General features: G+C 32.3%; 1 protein-coding gene and 2 non-coding genes across 3 annotated transcripts in view; 2 read left to right on the top strand and 1 right to left on the bottom strand.

Moving 5' to 3' along the window:
* The first annotated feature begins 656 nt into the window (after positions 1 to 656).
* LOC108913471 (S phase cyclin A-associated protein in the endoplasmic reticulum) overlaps positions 657 to 19,504 on the top strand; it is a 70,256-nt gene continuing 51,408 nt past the window's right edge. Inside the window, exons 1-2 of the mRNA XM_018719025.2 lie at positions 657 to 756; positions 2,652 to 2,702. Of these exons, the coding sequence (XP_018574541.1) occupies positions 2,663 to 2,702 (40 nt within the window). The 5' untranslated portion in view covers positions 657 to 756; positions 2,652 to 2,662. The remainder of the gene's footprint in view (positions 757 to 2,651; positions 2,703 to 19,504) is intronic.
* Trnat-ugu lies at positions 1,642 to 1,713 on the top strand. Its single transcript has one exon. It is a non-coding gene; the product is annotated as a tRNA-Thr (tRNA).
* On the bottom strand, positions 2,312 to 2,383 carry Trnat-ugu. Its single transcript has one exon. It is a non-coding gene; the product is annotated as a tRNA-Thr (tRNA).

The following is a 19,504-nucleotide window of genomic DNA, read 5'->3' as shown; positions in this document are numbered from 1 at the left end:
ACGATACCATAAATAATAAATTTCCGTTAAACGTAAATAGATAAATTGTCTTTGTTTATGTTCATAAATTTAAAATTATTCATGTACAAGCATTAACGGTTGAGGTTATGACTCACAAACAAGGTCAAAGAAATTAAAACGAATTTCTTTGCTATCCTCAATATGGTAAGACCACTTACATTCCTAAAACTTAAAACCGTTGTAGGATTGTAGCGCCCACCGAAAAACGGCCGCCAAGTAATAATAATAACGACCATTTAATTAAAATCAAAAATATCAAAATTATAAATCTGTAGGATGATTTAAGAGAATTAGGAAGAACAGGGCCAATGAACCTGGATATGCGTAAAATCCTAAATAGAAGACCTAACTTCCATCGTAATGAAGTCATAGAGAACTTGTGCTGCTGAATCAACGCTATGAAATAGCATGATTCAAAGTTTACCCTTAAAATAGATCAAAAGAAAAATAAAACATCCTCTTTGTCCAGTAGATTCCAATTTTGAAAATTTAAATTTGGAGCTACTTTGTTCCAAGGAGCCAATCACAGTCGAGTATTTCAAAGTCGTCAGCGAATGGCATCGCATTTTACCCCACATGAAAAACTAGTGGCCGTTGTTTATAAACGGAGAAGTGTTGCATTTCGGACATTTCACTCCATAGAAGCTTTGTAAAACTTTCTGTGTATACCAATTATTTACCTGTTTGTGATAGTGATAGTGGCCTTTTCTTGCCGCAGAAGATAGTTCTGAACTGGTAAGTACCGAAAGCTACTGTACTTTCATCGAAGGGCGGACGCTCTCCTTGACAGGTTATGTGACATTTTTTTTACAATAATTATCAGAAATTTGAGACAAATGCATTGGATTGTTGCAAAATTTGTTTGAAGCTTGAATTTAAAATTAACGTAATTCACCACATATAATAATACAATTATGTAAAAGTTTACCTGTTGCTTCTACCCAGTGGTTGTCTTTGACAATCATGGAGTTCGAAGCTGAAACATGTTTCATTATTAAAATATCGGGATAAAATACGCGGCACACTATAAACTGCTCTACTCGTATAAAATCATATTTGTCTGCATTGTCAGTAAAACCGTTTTTTTTTTATCTTAAGTAATAGAATTCATGAGGATTTGAACTTGAACGTTATAACGAACTGGTTTTTTGAAATTTCGGTTTTAATCTTTTGTCACTGGGTACAATTATTATTTTAATAATTAGTCAGGTTTTTGCTATCAGGCGACTACCTATGACTAAAAAAGTAATCAGTGCTATCTATTCACATTCTTTGACATATGATATTACAGTATACCTATCTGTTAGTAGATAGTAATAAACAAGTAATACAAGTAATAATAACAAACTACCCTTGGTACTACCTAAATACTTTCCATAAATTCAGTAATCTCTCCTAATTATGAAAAGTAACTACCTATTTAGATACCTCTATTATATTTAACAAATAAAATTTGTTTTATATGGTTGTCAATTGTAACTTTATTGTGAATTTACTGTTTTTACGTTTTATAATGAATATTGATATTAGGTTTTATATAAAATTTGATTGAAAACTAAATAAGCAGTCGTAAATTGTGACTTAAAATATCCTTGGTTTAAACTTCTATTTAGTACTGTAGCCTCTTTAGCTCAGTGGCAGAGCACTGGTCTTGTAAACCAGGGGTCGTGAGTTCAATCCTCACAGGAGGCAGTTTGTGGTAACAACTTTTTTTTTATTTAAATAAGTTTACATTACACGAAATTGTTGCTATTTTTATTTTAAGAGTTATTTGTAGTTTTTTACGTGCATTAAATATCAATTTTCTGGAAAATGGTTTTGTCAATTTCAAGCAAAAGCAGCTATTTGCAATAATATGTCCTCATATCTTTAATAAAATTAATAACTTTTTTGATTCTTTAGAGTTTGTAAGTGTTGATGAATTTTCCGATACTAACTAGGTACATCTTTTCATACGTGTCAAATTTGATAAAAATCGTTCTGGTGTTACAGCGAATAAAGGAATTAAAAAATTAACTTTAATGATAGTGATAGCTCAGTTAACAATGACAACTAGAAAAAAAAATTATGGACTTACATTCCATATTTTCTCAAGTAAAATTTTTTAATCGGGATTTACGAACCGCTTGTGTCAATAATAAAATTAAATACCTAAAATAATTTATTTCAATGTTCAACTAGTGCGGTAAGATTTAAATTTATTTGCGGATATTTTCAAATAACATTTTCATAAAATAGTCTGAACCATCTTCGAACGAAAAAATAAAAAAAAAAGTAAGTTCTCCATCTTTGCCTCCTGTGAGGATTGAACTCACGACCCCTGGTTTACAAGACCAGTGCTCTGCCACTGAGCTAAAGAGGCTTGTACTGTTTCTTTTCCTATGAGACGTATTTCAACCTAAGGCAGTTTATTTAGATGTTTTCTTAAAATCTTTTTCTAATTTTATTTACAACTGGTTTTCTAGAGAAAAACGTTGACCAGAATCTTTTTATTTATAATTTGTAGGTATCAAAGCAAAAAGATCAAATAATATTTGAATGAAATAATTTTATCGCAAAAAAATTGGCAGTACATTTCTTAAGGAATCATATTTTGTGTTTTTTATTAAAACTATGTGTTTCTTTTTTAGGTTTTAACACAATGGCTGAAGTTGTAGCAAATATTCCAACATCTCCAGAATGTAAGTTTGTAATGCTTTCTACTGATATTATATGAATAAGATACTAAAAGCTTTTATTGCTATATGAATCAAGTGTTACTAAAATATGTAAACAAACGTAATATTCCACTATTAGTTTATGCGAATTTTATCTTATTAAATTTGACAAACTTTAACTAATTCATCTTTTCCTAATATGAACAGATTCTTATGGTTCTTAATATAAGGAATAGGTATTAGGTACTTATATTAGCATTTACCTTTAGCTTCTGACTTGCCTTGGTATAAATAAAAATTGTTCCAATAACATTCAAAGCAATCAATTGATCTTGGTAATAGCTTTTTCAATTAAAATGTGAAATTAAAAATATTCTTTAAATTAAATTTATATTGAATGACATCTAAAGCGTCAAAACTTTTGTAATTAGTTCAAAATTCGAATGTTGGCGCTCATAGAAATAGTTTTACAATTTTTTTGATTTTCTTATTAAATCGCCTGTTCTACACATATCCTCAAGGAAAGTTTACTGATTTTTTTTCAAAATAATTCCTCTTTGCATGTTTGAACCGACCATCTCCGGTTATGCCATTGCCATCGGAGGAAACCTCCGAAAGAAGTTTAGTGCTGAAATCCTAGCATTGCTTAGTCTAAAAATAAGTCCAGCAGCGCAGAATTTACATCTCTGTCGTAATATTTATAACTTCAGAGAAAGACTAACGAACTCCTCTGATAGTGGGTCGGCATAGTATGCAAATTGACCTTGGCGTAGGTCATTACGCTTATCTCAGGTCAGGGAGTGTAACGTTCAATTTGTTCTTTGTCTCTGGACGATAACGACGTCGCTATGCTCCTAGTTTTATATCCAATGAAATTAATTAGGTATTAACGCAGCGGAAGCTTTTATAGTGCGAGCAGTCTGGGTGCATGCACTTTTTCTGTGGAGGACTGCTAGATTCCCATGGTTCAACGCGGCGGTACCGACGCTGTGACGTCACGTATAGACCTAGACTACTAGACAGATACAGTTTTAATAGTTGTACTTGCTGTAATTGCTGCTATGTAGTTTCTAAAACAGTGAGTGGTTACGTAACATTGCACTGACCGAAATTGGAAACGATGGTATACTTGAAAAGCTGCCATGTTGACGTTTCTGGTTCCATGTAGGGATAACGGTCAATTTCTGGTATTGTATAAATGCCTGTAGTTGGTTTGACCTTAATATAAATAATATTTTCCGGTACCTAAGAAATATTTATGAGAACGGAAAAAATTGATTGTTTTTTCGTACTTTCAACGTTATTAATTATCATCGGCAGCAGCAATATTTTGAAAATAATTTCGATATAGTTTTCCATCACTGATCTCGTAAGTATCGTAATCAGTACTCGTAATTTCTCACTTTATTAATTATGATCCTAATACGAGGTCTGACCAGAAAATAACCCGGAACTTTATTTTTTTAAACTTTATCGTTTCCGAGATCCCTGTAGTGAGAAGCGAATTTGTAACAGCCTGTATAACTGAAAAATATTTCCTTACGAAACTTCACTATTCAATTTATTATTAACGGCTGTGCATGAACAAATAGATTTAGTTGCTTTGCTGAAAGTCAGGTATCTGTAGTAAAATACACGGTATATCGACTTCCTGCTTATTATTCTGTCAATACCGATTGTTTAATATATCATTAAGTCTGCCGGTTCGTGAGAGCTTCACGAAAACAAAAAAATCATTTCTGATACAATAGAATTTTCCGCCTACAGTGATGTTAGTCCAGTTTCTGCGTAAGTTATTATCTACCGGTTGTATTATGCAAATACGTGCATAGTTTTGAACTAAAAAAAGCGGTGTACCGTTGGATTCTGAGTATACGAGAGAACATTTTGATTTTGCATCAATTGAAATAGAAATAGAAATAGAAATATTGATCCTTTAACATTGGTTTTACTTAAAATCGTGCCGAGACAGTTTTTTTTACATAAATTCCAGTGAAAAAAATTCCACGAATTCGGTTACAACGTTTATCACCAAGAATAAGTATTTTATTCGTTATTAATTTTTAACAATGTGTTATTTTACTTTGCAATTAACACAATTTTTAATACGAATTCGGGCAACACAATACACAAGTCCTATTTGCGAGATTATTATAAAATTGTCCAAGGAACGATACAAGACATTTCTCATCTCGTGAGTCAAAAAATTTTATTAGCTAACTTTTCTATTTAAACAAATAAGTGATGAAAACAGTTTTTTCACTTTGCAGGGAAAATCAATTTTAGCGAAAAGTGACTCCCAGATAGCTTGTAGGGAATAAAATTATCTACAAAATGAGACTTGTTAAATTAAAATCGGTTAATAAACAAAAAAGTTATTGCAAAAAACAAGAAAAGTGCTCATTTTTTAATGTGTTTGTAACTATCGCATTTATTGTTAAAATTTTGTAAAACCTATGACAAGTTGAGGGTTTTGTCATACTTTAAAAGTGTGCCAAAAGTGGGCACTGTAGGTGCAATAGTTTTCGAACAATTCAATTTGTTTAACAAACGCAGGCTCCAAAAGTTATGAAGTTTAAGCCTCTGTACAGGCGTTAATTTTCAACCAAACATGATTCTGAAAGCGTCATTGTAATCTTAAAGACGTAATTAAGCGACCTATTAAAAAAATATAACCGGGTTTTGGACATTAACATTCTCAAATTGTGCATTAAAAAACCGTGCGTTTTTCGCTTATAAACAATTTGAATAAAATTGTTGCTATTTATGCTACCTCACCGTAAATACATTCAACGGATAGCTAGCAAAAAAATACAATTTTTTTTCAAAAAAGGCCCCTTTTCGGCCCACCGGGGGCCAGGTTAGGTTTTTTTTTTAATTGTAGTTCAATTGTTTATAGACATTAAGATTTGAATTTTTCTCAAAATAAAGTTTACGACGTAAACTACGATTTCCCGTGAATTGCAATGAAAAATGTGGAAAATTAACGACTCACGAGCCCTTTAAAGAGAAGATACTTGCTAAGTAAAATGGCGGGCGTGGTGGAGGGGGAAGCTCGTCTAAGCAAGTCGCGCGCGAGAAAAGTGATATCCAAAGTTCAAATTGATGCGCGCTGTAAAATTTTCTAATATCTCGACTTTTATTCATCGTAGAAATTTATTTTTTTTAAAAGTGGGGTAGCTCGACGAAAAAATAACAATGGGCATATTTACGGATTCGTAGAATAGCCCTGAACCCCAGAAAAAATGCATCTTTTATACTGAATTTTTTTTAATTTACTAAAATGTCACAAAAATATAGTTAAACAAAATATTAATTAAAATTTCAATTTCGGAATTATTTTACTATTATTAAATAAATAAATGAAGCTCTTGTTCCTTTAGACAATTTTACAATAATCTTGCGGATAGAACTTTTTTCGAGTAAAAATTTTATTTGTTTGGCCTATAATGGCGTTGTTTGAAATTGCTTCTTTTTGTTTTAAATGTCGATGAAGGAAGTAGATTACACCAACTACAAAAAGATAACCACGAATTCATCATTATTCATAACTATATGATATCTAACACGTAGTTTTTTTTGAGTATTATAATTTAGACGTCGCCCAATAATAATTTTCAATGAAATACTCTTTTCAGCCATTCAAAATAGTCAATTTTTCGTCGACAAGCCCCATATGTCCGCATCGCGCTCGCTGTTCCACATTCATCTGTTACCACAGCCATATTTAAATCGAGATACGCACAGCGTGCAGGGAAAGTCGAAGGGTAATTAATTTATAATTTTAGTGCCCACGTTGGTGCGTTGCATCAGAGCCTCCGGTGCCACCTATTCGCTTCCTTGTTCTGTGTTGCGTGTCTCGAAAGGCCATATGGTTTCCAAAGCGCTGGAACTGACAGAAAAAGTTGGTTGTTTACGAGAAGCGACAAACTCCACATCCTTGTCCGTTGAAAAAATTGTAAACAAAGGTATGGCGTAGGTTTGCGGTGCAGGTAGCTGCATTAAAATTGAAATAGAAAATTATGTATGAGATCCAGATATGCCGTGTATGGACTATATCCGAGGATTGTCATCTCGAGGCATGTTAGGTATAAATTTATCGTCGTCTTGATCTTCATAGTCGTGTGATTCATTCGATTTCGCTGCTCACTGTTGTGTGACAAAGTTTAATTTAGTTGTAATGGCATTTTTTTTATGAATGGATGCAGGTATTAATTGGCTTTTATTTTGAGGAAGTGATTAAAGGTTTAGTCATAGAAAAATGTAGATATAATAAAGTCGTTCCGATAATTTATAAGTTTATTCAATATATTTCTTTATGTCTTCACTGCTATATTGCTTCAAATTAACACTCAGTATGATAATAATTGATGCAATTATAAAATCGCCCAGTCCTGCTATAGAAAACGTTATTAACTAATTGGAACTTCTCTGGAGTGGGTGCAAATTCTCCAGACAATATTCTGTTGCAACTGTTGTGGTTTTAGATGAAATATTCGATTATTTACATATTTCTTAATAATAATATATTTCCATCATTGCGTTTAACCGCAGACTAAATATTTGCGATGGTAACATTTTAACCGTTAAAAAAATAAGAGAAACATTTTAATAACTAAACTAAAGTTACTAAAGTAAAGAACTTTAGTGACTAAGTCACTAAAAAATAAAATCGGATGGCTCGAAGAATATCGAAATAAATTATTGTATTGTCTCTCTAAATTCCAAAAATACTTGAGAGTTGAATGAACTTTCCATCATTACTTTTAATTGTAGTATGTTACAAATGATTATACTCCGCGGTCGAAATTATAGAGAGTGACTCAGACATAATATAAAAACACTATTACCATAATGCGTATAAAATATAAAATGATTTTTTTACGGTTCAATATTATTTATCTTTGTGCCGCTCGCTACGCACATCGATAAAATCTATAATCGTCTATAGACTTAGTTACACTGAACGTCGATCTGTATTCTATCTCTGTCTTTTGCACTTGGTAGGGAATAGGGAAATGCTTTTTTATTGGGTGTAAACGGACTTGATTTACCCGTCCCGAGAAACGTCATAGCATAAGCGTAGACGAGGGGTCTAATTCCATGGCTATAATAAATTTATAAATTAAAAAAACACAACTGAGACGTTTTAAAATGCTGTAATAATTAAAATATATCAACGTGCCGGTTATAGCAAACCATAAAAAAATATTAGATGTTATGTTTTATTAACTTTTTTCAATATTTTCTATATCTTGTTGCCTTTTACGTAGACAAGCCAATGGATTTTCGTTCCCGGCACGCTTCATCCCCCTTACTAGTCCAAAAGCTAGCGATGAGTCACTCTCTATAATTTCGACCGCGGAGTATATATAGGACATGGTAAAATATGATGAAGACTTTGTTTTCATAAAATTACAATAATACCAATGCACTATTTCACATTGACAAAATAAAATAATAATGATAAAATTTGTATTTCAAAAATGGCACAACCATATTTTTTCCAGTGGCGTACCATTTTTTTTTGTAACCATCGTACTTCATATCTACGGCACTTGTGTGGGTTGAGATTAATTTTTATGTTGAATGTTATTTTATTTATAGTGCACCTAAAATTTCGTTTTAATATCTCCCTTTATCTAGAAGATACTTAGAGATATCTCTGTATCTCGTGGGTTTCGGGAAAAGTTACTGTCTTTGCGAGTTCCTGATTTCCTGGTTAAAATTAGGGATACTATGAAAATCTATGTAGAGTGATCTAGAAATGAGCATAAAAAATTAGAGGGTGGTGAAACGATTTTTTTATGGATCACCGGGCTACTTATCGTCTTTTGTGTTTGAGATACGGAGAGTCAAAGATGATTTTTTAAAATCAAATTTTAGCACTAGCTTTTCGAAAAACTAAAGTGTTGTATTTACATTTGGTTCAGACAAGATTTTGAGGGTGTTAAATGCGCCACTATTGTTAGTTTTTAACAATGCTAAGGATCGCTAACAACTAACTCTTTCAGTGACATTTTACAAGTTTTTTGAGGTTAGGTTTTTTACAATACTCGTATATACTGTGCAGGGGGTGTATGTCACTTCATAGGCAGCTTTTTTGGATCAAAAAATAAAAAGGTTTAAATCAAGTTACTCTGGCACAATTTTTATTTTTTAAAAAATTTCAAATAAATGAAATACAATTTTTTTTAAAGACCTGTAAATGTTTAAGAAAGCTAAATTTTAGTAAGTCAACTTAGTCTTATCTAAATCGGCTTGTTTTCTTCGAAAGAAGCTACTCCTGACGTGTGATCTATTTGTTTCCGGACACCCTGTACATTAAGGAATAGAAGCTAACTGACTTCAGGACAATTAGTTGTGTTTTTCTCAAAAAAGGTTGCATTTTCAGTGATTTTGACGACTACTCCTTTTTCTGAGTAAAATGAAATTTTACAAAACTGTCACATATTCTATAAAAAACCCAGGCAACCTCAAAAAAGTTGTGTTATAAAATTTCACTGGAAGAGGTAGTAGCTAGTGACTTTATAGCGGATGGTGAAAAAAATGTGACGCCTCTTATCTCAAAAATAAAACAGATAGGCTCATGCTCCCTAAGAAGAAATCGACCTATTTTTTATGTTCTATTACTCCCTAATTTTTACACTAATTTTTAGGCCATTCTGTATATTAGAATTATTTATACACGTGTCTTTCGGTAAATAAACTTTTGTATTGTCTTCGTTGTGTTTATGGAATGGGCAGTATTTACAATTTTGTGTATAAATCTTATAATTGAAGAACATTTTTTTTTGTTTTAAATTAGATACCTATAGATTTATCTTGTTTAACTTCTGACCCAAAATTTTGTTTAAAAATCTTTACTGTTTTATTTAATAATTGACTGATTAAGTCATTGATTTTAATCAATTGATTTAAATCATCTCCAGCATCTTAGCCAAGCAATTTACAACTTAGTCCAGTTGGTAGAGCTTCGGCGTGTGTCAAACCTTGATAACCCGGAAATAACTACACAGGTCTACTTTAAATGATGAGTACAATAACAGGCTAATTTGCTGACAAAGTATCTTATCAGGAAAAAAAATTATTAACAATTTAATCGTGAAAAAAATTTTTTTTAGTAGTTTTCTTTAAATAACTCAGCGGGATGACTTTGTACGAAAAAATGCTTAGGACATGATTTTGTTCGTAATAAAAATAGCTACAAAATGGCGGTGGTCCGATTACGAAATTTGCAATAACAAAGCCGTGAGATTGAAAAAACGGTATAAAACGACAATTTTTTTAAGTTGCTGTAAAAATGTCAATTATAAACAAAAAGTGATAAAACTTTCGAAAACTATAGTTCAATATATATACAATAATGACGCTAAAGCCGAAAATCAGGAGAGCAAAACTTTTTGTTCTATAAGGTGTTATACATTCATCGGCATCTGAAACTCGAAACTTTGCCAAATTTGTTCGAAGCTTTGCTGACACTTGAAATTTGGTACACACATAGTGTAAATATGCAGAAACCAAAAGCAATTTGCAAAATTCAAGTATCTTCATTTTTGCAGTTTTGGTAAGGTTTTATACGTCACCCTAGTTTTATACGTCACCGTTTTTTTAATTTTTGGACGTATATTTATGTATATTTATAAAATATTCCATTACGGTAGATTAGCCAGCATAATTACCTACAATTTAAAAAAATATATATTTTCATCGTTTAGATCCTAAGCTACTTAACATTTTGCGCCTGTTAGCCGTAGTCGTACATTATTCAACATATTAACATAAAACAAAATCGTACGTGTGGGGTAAACCTTTAACTTTTCATTTTCGAGCGCGAGCTCCGCTCTTCGGCGCTTGTATACTATTAGAAATATGCAACAGTAAATTTAAACAATTGTTTACTTAAAGTTAAAGGTTTACCCCACACGTACGATTTTGTTTTATGTTAATATGTTGAATAATGTACGACTACGGCTAACAGGCGCAAAATGTTAAGTAGCTTAGGATCTAAACGATGAAAATATATATTTTTTTAAATTGTAGGTAATTATGCTGGCTAATCTACCGTAATGGAATATTTTATAAATATACATAAATATACGTCCAAAAATTAAAAAAACGGTGACGTATAAAACTAGGGTGACGTAAAAACCTTACCAAAACTGCAAAAATGAATATACTTGAATTTTGCAAATTGCTTTTGGTTTCTGCATATTTACACTATGTGTGTACCAAATTTCAAGTGTCAGCAAAGCTTCGAACAAATTTGGCAAAGTTTCGAGTTTCAGATGCCGATAAATATATAACACCTTATAGAACAAAAAGTTTTGCTCTCCTGATTTTCGGCCTTAGAGTCATTATTGCATATATATATATTGAACTATAGTTTTCGAAAGCTGTATCACTTTATGTTTATATATGACATTTTTACAGCAATTTAAAAAAATTGTAGTTTTATACCGTTTTTTCAATCTCACGGCTTTGTTATTGCAAATTTCGTAATAGGACCTCCGCCATTTTGTAGCTATTTTTATTACGAACAAAATCATGTCCTAAGCATTTTTTCGTACAAAGTCATCCCGCTGAGTTATTTAAAGAAAACTACAAAAAAAAAATTTTTTTTACGATTAATTGTTAATAACTTTTTTCCTGATAAGATACTTTGTCAGCAAATTAGCCTGTTATTGTACTCCTCATTTAAAGTATTCCTGTGTAGTTATTTCCGAGTTATCAAGAAAATGTCACCAACAGTAACTTTTCGGCCTCTGCCGACTGGAGTAACTGTATTTCATTGTTAAAATAACCATAAAAATGCTTCTTTGATTGTATTGTATTTGTACTACAAACTTACGACTGCGCGAATATTTAATGACGTTTGCACAGAACCCCTTCATAAATGATTACAAGTCACGTAACCAGTAAATGTGTTTGGAACAAAAAAAAATTTTAACTGTTAACACCCTGTATCTCGAAAACGGTTGAGATTTCGAAGTAAGTTTATTTGACACAAAATACCATTATTTTTTATTGTACTATTTGCTCCCGAAGTCTCCTGTTGACGCCCTATAGGCTTCAGGTCATAAATAGATTATCCTGCGAATCGTCCAATACACCACACTTCCTGTACGCTCATCAATATCGACCAGTCTCATTTCGAGGAGGTCGTACTTGTCGGGCGTCGACTTTGGTTTATCCCTCGGCATAATAACGTCTACTTCCTACAAACGGCCGCGCAATGCATTTTCACCGGACCAGTTTTATGATAATTTCAGGGGCAGGTCTCCTTGCCGGTTAAACATGGACAACGGTATGGGTGCAGCGGAATCGTCGTTGGCTTTAGACAATGGGCTGTTCAGGTTAAATAGGTAATTACCTTTGAGGAAGATGGATTGGTGACTTTTGAGACGGTGGTACGGATGGATGCACAATTGAGACGATATAAATCACTTGATTAAAGTCACTGAGTTTCATTAAGAATTTTTAAACTGGTGTATGCCAAATCGATCTTTTTTGGACAGGCCTGGAGTTGTCTGGGAACTTCTCAAATTTTCATTTCAATGATTCGTTTACAATGAACAATGACAAACTGTTGAGTCTACATTCGAGATAAGGCGATCGCCGATTGGTTAAATAAAATGTGAAACATAAAGTTGTGTTTTAACGTTACGTACATTGATCGTATTGTTTTAATCATTTTTGATTGTGCAAAAATATAATTGCCAACGCGAAGGAAATAAAATTATTGGTCACTACAAATTTTTGCAGCTTCCATCTGTACATCCTTGTTATAAATTTACTGATCAGCTGTCATTAAGAATTAATATATGCATTTAATATTCCCATTTTCGTTATTTATCCTCTACTGAAATAAATGCATAATAGGAATCTTCGAAATTATCTCTGTACTTATATTATTTACACAGGGTGACTCATTAAGAATGGGAAATCCAGTTTAGAAATTTCCCATCCTTAATGGATAACCCTCCAAGTATAGGTACAGAGAAAAGTTCGAACGAGCAAAGTAGTGTAAAAAGTACTTAATACTAAACTTGTCAACAACTAATAAGAGAAAACAATTCAATTCCTATTGAATTGATTGGATTTGGATTTTATTCAGAAAAATTATAAATCTATTTTAAAAATCAGATGAATCTAACTCCACTTTCTGCAGTACAACTGAAAAAGTATTTGAACCTCTTTAAATGTCATATAAAAGAAATTAACTATGGCAATTCTTACTACCACCATTAGCAATTATTACTTTTTTAAATGAAATTGAAACGAAGAAGTATTTTTTTCCAGTATAATATTATTAAGCATTAAAATCTACACACTACTTCGACCATATGAGATCCCTGTAATGATAATCAAATTTGATTCACCCCGTATATAAGTATAATGATTAATTGAACAACTTCGGGACTGATTGCCACGTCGCCGTCGATGATTTAGATTTTTTGACGTTTCGAGAGGCATATTACTTTATACCTCAGAAGAAATTCAGAAACTGATACAGTAATGGGCAAATTAATGTGCGTAATAAACAAATATGTTTCTAATGTTTTCTCATTTGAATACTAAATTAGCGCAATTTTTCCTAAATTAAAAATCTTCCAGTATATCTGAGTTACTTCTGTTTAGTATTCAAACAAAAAAGAAATTATTGTTTTTTTTTTTCTAAAATTATAAAAATGTTTCGTGTTTTGTGAAACTTTGTAGAGCCACTGTATATTTTTCAAAATAAATCATTAAATATTAATAAGTGAGAGGTACTGAGTAAAAATCTTTGAACATTTTTCCTGGAAAACTTAGAAATATCAAGTAATTTATTGGTCGAAATTTGGTGAACACTCTGATTAATGAACATATTACATTGTAGAAAATGATCATTAAACTTATTTTTACATGTTATTTCATTATATAAAAAATTATTTGTTCACTAGTAAAAACACTAGCGCCTTCGCCATTTTCTAGGAAAATTTCAAGTAGTGTATTATGGTGAAAAGTGTAAATATAACATACGGTATAATTAATAATTTGTATATTATTTATATTTTTGTTACCTTTTTTTTCGAAAGAGATGTCAGGAGTTCAAGTCTGTCTTCAATGGAATTGTAATGTTTAATAGCCTAGCATAGTGAAAGATCTGCAAAATCCCAGCATTCTTAGTTTTAGGGCAGTATGGTCAAATTTTATCACAGTCAAATATAAAACATCATACGTATTAAATGAATTGAATTCGATACTTTGTAACTTTATCTACTCATGGAAATTAAGCCAGGTCACAGTAATTAAAAACTGGCAAAAGTAATAAGGCTTCACAAAGGCTATCTTTGTGTATTTAAAATGAATCAATTTAAATACAGCAGCCTTAAAGAAATAAAAACTTCTTGGATTAAATTTCTCACATTTTTCACAAATTTCAAACTTTGTCCTTCTGTGTAAAATTGCTTTAAAAAATGCATGTTTTTTATTGGTACAATATAACATATTACTTTTATAAGGATTAATTTTTTTATCATGATTTTTAGACAATAACAATACTCTTAGGTATTCATTTATTTTATCTACAAACATCTATTTTAGAATAATTAAAATGATGTAAAATTTGTGTAGCAATAACATAAGCATGTATGGACATTTTAAGGTATGGAAAATATCTGCTGTATATACAAGGAATGGCTGTGGACGCAGTATAGCTCCTTGTAGAACTCCAGAACAAATGGATTTCAGATTAGATGTACTACTATATTACCAATTTTTTTCTTTTTGACTACTAAGAATGTAATTTAGGATATACTGTTAATGTTGTAATAATTAATTTATCACATATAAGTTGTATCACTAAGTAGTGCCAAACCCTTCCTAGTCAACTAACACAATAATTATTGTCGATTTTCTGTCAATAGGTCTAATAATACTATTAAACATATTTAAATGTGCGATGATGAAAGCCGGATTGATGTAAAAGCAGAATATTATTGTTACGAAAATAGGAATTTATTGACTTATATACAATTTTCTCCGATATGTTTAACAATATTGAAAACAAGCTAATGTGACGTAAGTCTTGGAAGGATGATGTATATTTTGGGTTCAAGACTCCTTAAAGCTTCCTTTCAGGTCTCAAAAAAATAACCATTCGATCCACAGCAACTAACGATATGATAATTATAGGAAATTAAACCAGATTTTCCCCAAGAAATCCTTTAACAAAATATTTAATGCTGCTTTCGATCTTCGATGGTCGCTCTTCCAACAGTATAAGACTCTGTGAATATCGTTACTCTCGGCGTGATGCTTCTAGAACCGTTTTTGGGTCTGGTGGTTGAATTCGAAACATGGTCATTTTTGACTGGTGCTGTCTTGGTGACGATTAACTTGAGGTTCCCGGAGATCGTCTTTGCTTTTTAAGAAATGTGGCAGCAGATTTCTGCCTACACCAACGACCGGTGTGGGAATTCGAAAGATGCGTAAAATTTCGAAAATATTGGAAGTTTATGCATGAATACAGTAATAAAGGCGCTGCAAAGTTAAAATCCGCACTAAAGAGGTTTTTTGTAAACGCTTTTATAATGTTAAACCAATTATTGTTATTTGATTACTTTAAAATCTCTAAATGAGCTTTCTCAGCAGTTACCTAGTCAAAACAACTGAGTATCGTATTATTCGTATTAACCGGAAACTGCGTATCGCCCCGTTCGATACCAACTTAACATAAACGAAAGATTACCATAACCCCACGCCGCGCTGCGCATGAGGGCGCGAAAAAAAAACCAACCGGTTCGCCAAGGTCGAGACAGTTTCCATATGTGCGCCGAGCCCTCGCTCCTTGAATACTAAATCGAGGGATCAGAACAGCCCTGACGTGTCCCCCCTTATGGAAGCTTTTTCAGCCGAACATCGAAAGGTCGTCCGTGTACATGGATGACAAAAAAGCAAAGCTAACTTTTCAGGGATATTTTTTATGTGATCTTCTTAATGTAATGGGGTATCTGAGAGGAGAAGCCGGATTTCTCCGTAATTGCTAATGACGGATTTAGAATCGTAAGAAAAGGTATCTTACTGTTATTGCCGCGTAATAGAGTCGTTGGAAAATTCTGTTTTTATATTTAAGATGGTGATTTTTTAAAGGTACCTTGCCTAAATATGGACATTTCTATACCTATACAGCATGGTTCTTGAATTCGGTTTTTCTAAACGGAGCACCCCATATATTTATTCTAAAACTGTTGTAGAGATTTTACCCTCTCCATATTACACTTCCCTATACCTATCTCTCATATCTCTCTTAATTTTTCTGTTATTGACGGTTTTTGTCAGTAATTGAAATGATCCAATTTCTTGCAAGAAAACACGTGTTGGCGGTTCGAAGGTAAGCAAATTCGACAACAAATTTTCACTACCCTTTATAAAAATTAAACAGTTTTTAAAGTATATGTAATAAATGATGCATATTCCCGTATCTCCCTTCCAAATATCATTACTGCAGCTTGCACAATGTGAAAGATAGGCAATTTTGAATTAGGCTATCGAAAAGCAACTTTTTTATAGAATTGAAATAACTCGAAGACCATTAGAGCATTACAGGGAAGCTTGATAAAAGTCCGCCTAAAATTAGGCGTAGAATTTAAATATGTAAAATATACAGGGTGTTCCATTTAAAATAAGTAAGTAAATGGCGACTTCCGGTATAACCGGAAGTGCTACAACAATGGCATTATTTTATTTAAAGAGAGTATACTTCCAAAAACCCCAGGACACAAATTTTCAAAATTCAAATCGAAGTAGTCTGAAATATTCTAATGGGCCGTCACCGTGAGACAGCTCGTGTAATAGATCATTTAAAAAAAACTACTTATATCCTAACGGTTCAGTTTTAGATATACAGTGTGTCAAAGTTTATGAAAAATACCATATCGACGTAAATATCTCGAAAGACGTTTGTGTAGATTTGTTATTATTTATTTTAACTAAAAGCATCAGGACGAATTTTAAGATTTCAACAAATGCAGTCAGTTCATTAATGTGTAGAACAGAAACACTTACCCCACCAAAAATAAATCTTAAAACTTTCTCGGTTTACAAAACAAAAATGTATAAGAAAATTTAAATTAACTGATACACCCGATATGGTTTCGTTAAAATATTGTCCAAAAATAAAAAAAAATGGTTAAACGATACAGTCAATGTAATGAAAAAGAAAAGTCATATTTTGTATTTACCAAACCATTGCTCTGGTGAATTAATTGCAGAACACCAAGGTTGACGTTCGATCACATTTTTCGATGGTTCTGCCATTTCTTAAGGTAGATCTTCGCTGTTATTCTTATCTTTGGCTTCTCTAGAGTCTGTCGATTCCTGATGTCGTCTTGACCCGTCGTCGAATATGGTTGGCTTCCTGCATTTACGTTCATCACATCATTCCTTGGTTATGGCTGATACACATAACATTTACATAACTTTAATGGTGATATACGTAACCTTTAGTCTTTTGATGCCGCAATATTTTACAGCCAGGTTTCAGAAGTTTCCGCAGGTATCTCTTGTTTATTGATGGAGTGCCTTACATAGTAATTTATTCAGTTTGTTGTCAATAGTGGGAAAATTAGAGGCCAAATTTCAAGAAAAACACCAAATTTTCTCAATTGTCGACGTTTCGTCACTTATCGTGACATCCTCAGGACAATTACAGATTTAAGTGCTTCACTGTGTTTTCCTAGTCTCGTTATACATAGTATGTCATATAACAATCTTGGACAGTATAGATATTGCTATAGAATAGCGTACACATACATCAAGATCATGTATTAAAAGAGGATGTCACGATAAGTGACGAAACGTCGACAATTGAGAAAATTTGGTGTTTTTTTGAAATTTGGCCTCTAATTTTCCCACTATTGACAACAAACTGAATAAAAATAAGGCTACCAATATCATTAGTTAGAACATAGTAATTTATGTTCTTTCGCACTAATTCTTTTTCTTTTTCTGTTTATAATTTTTGTTATTGAGTCTTTTTACATATATGTTTGTAGTTATTTTTTTATCTTTGAATGGGAGAGTAGCCTTTGAGTTTAGCTCCACCTTTTGTTTTTTTATTATGACGTTTTTTTATTATTAGTTAGGTGTAACCGTTACTGAATATGTGCCCAATGATTCTGGACAGTTTAAACGAAATAACAATTCTGTAGTTCGGGAACAGAGCGCAGTTTCTCCCTCTACATCCCGTGTAATAAAGCGAAACTGTGCTGCATTCTCGTTGTTTTTTTTACGAACATTGTTGTCCGTTTCGGAACTAGATACCGCTAAATGAGCCCATTGAAGCGCGCTGCAATAACGCCGGATTGAAAAATGAAACAAAACGTTAAGGTCCGAATGCTGGTCGAGAGAACGGCCGGCATATTAATCTAGTTTAGAGCTGTCGCTTGGGCTCTATACGTTGGGAAATTATCGGGGACGGGAGAGCCGACCCGCGATGTTTATCGCCTCCATTCATAATATAAAAGTTGGGCAACGTCATCGGACAAAAACGGTTCTAATCTGGGGAAACGGCGAGCGGCGCCAGGGGTTCGTGTCACGCTACCTCCGACCCGGGGGTTTAAAGGTGTCGACTGCATTGAAATTAATCGCGAATTTCCCACCGTTTTTTTTGGTAGGGTTTCCGTCCCATTAATTCCTGTATAATTTAATAAAGTATATTGGGGCATAGAACACCGGTTAAATTAATAAAATAAAAATTTATTTTATTTCGGAATGAAAATAGGTGCAGAGGAAAAGGAAAATGTTACAGAAAATTGAGAAAGTTTGAAATGCAAACTTCTAGTGAGGTCACTTTGATCCTTAAAACGAGATCACTAAAGTCATTTTTTTGTAATAAAAAAACTAGCCAAATAGTCACTTTTAAAAACGATCACAAAATTATTTTTGAACTGGCTACAGTAAAAATTCCAGAGCCAACTCTGTTTTTTTTTACCGTTGTCATTGGCGTCGATAATATCACCGTGAATATCTCCTGACAAATGAAAAAAAAAAATGTTATAGGCATTGGACTAATGGTTAAAAGAGCGCCTTAATATAATGGTCTATTTTTGACTTTTACCAACATTTGTCATAAGGTATGGATATTTTAGACAGCACGGTATATTATTATTTAATTGGATCTATTATCTAATTGGATATTCGTACAAAGTTTTATTCAAGTGATTTAGGTATTGGTCCAGTCACTGAAAGCGAAAATAAGGTAAAAGCTCCCAATTTTTTCGGATAGCATGGATTTTCCTGAAAATTTGCATACAAGCTCATCTGATCCCCCACTTCAAAAGTTATATTGTTTAGATGTGTGCTTTCTTCTATTTGGGGGTGAAAACTACCCTTGTACGAAAAAAATGCGAAAATCGCAGATTTACGTATTTTAAAGATTCAATTCATGTTCAAATATGTTGGATAAGTTCCTATCATGTTTTTTTAATATAATTTATGAAATTTAATTACTTTTCAACCCTTAAAAATCCTTAAAAACTACCCTTCCTTGGCCAAAAAAATAGAATTTTTTTTTTAACAGTTTAAAGTTCATTAGTTCATTCAGTTAAAATTCATTACACTCATTACAAAGTTGCAACCCTTAGAAACCATCCCCTATAATAAAATAAACAAAAAAATATTATTGAAAGCTTGAGATGTTTTAATGGTATGCATATATTGAATTATAAACTTTTTATTGGTTTTCAAATGATCTATGATATATTGCAACTTTTCAGCCACCCAAAAAACCCTTATGGAAGACCTACCCCTCATAAAAAACCCTACCCCTTATAGAAAAATTT

The sequence above is a fragment of the Anoplophora glabripennis genome, unplaced genomic scaffold, assembly GCF_000390285.2.
Source record: "Anoplophora glabripennis isolate ALB-LARVAE unplaced genomic scaffold, Agla_2.0 scaffold849, whole genome shotgun sequence".
NCBI lineage: Eukaryota > Metazoa > Arthropoda > Insecta > Coleoptera > Cerambycidae > Anoplophora > Anoplophora glabripennis.
Note: the sequence above shows the minus strand (reverse complement) of the source record. Positions and strands in the feature narration are given on the sequence as shown.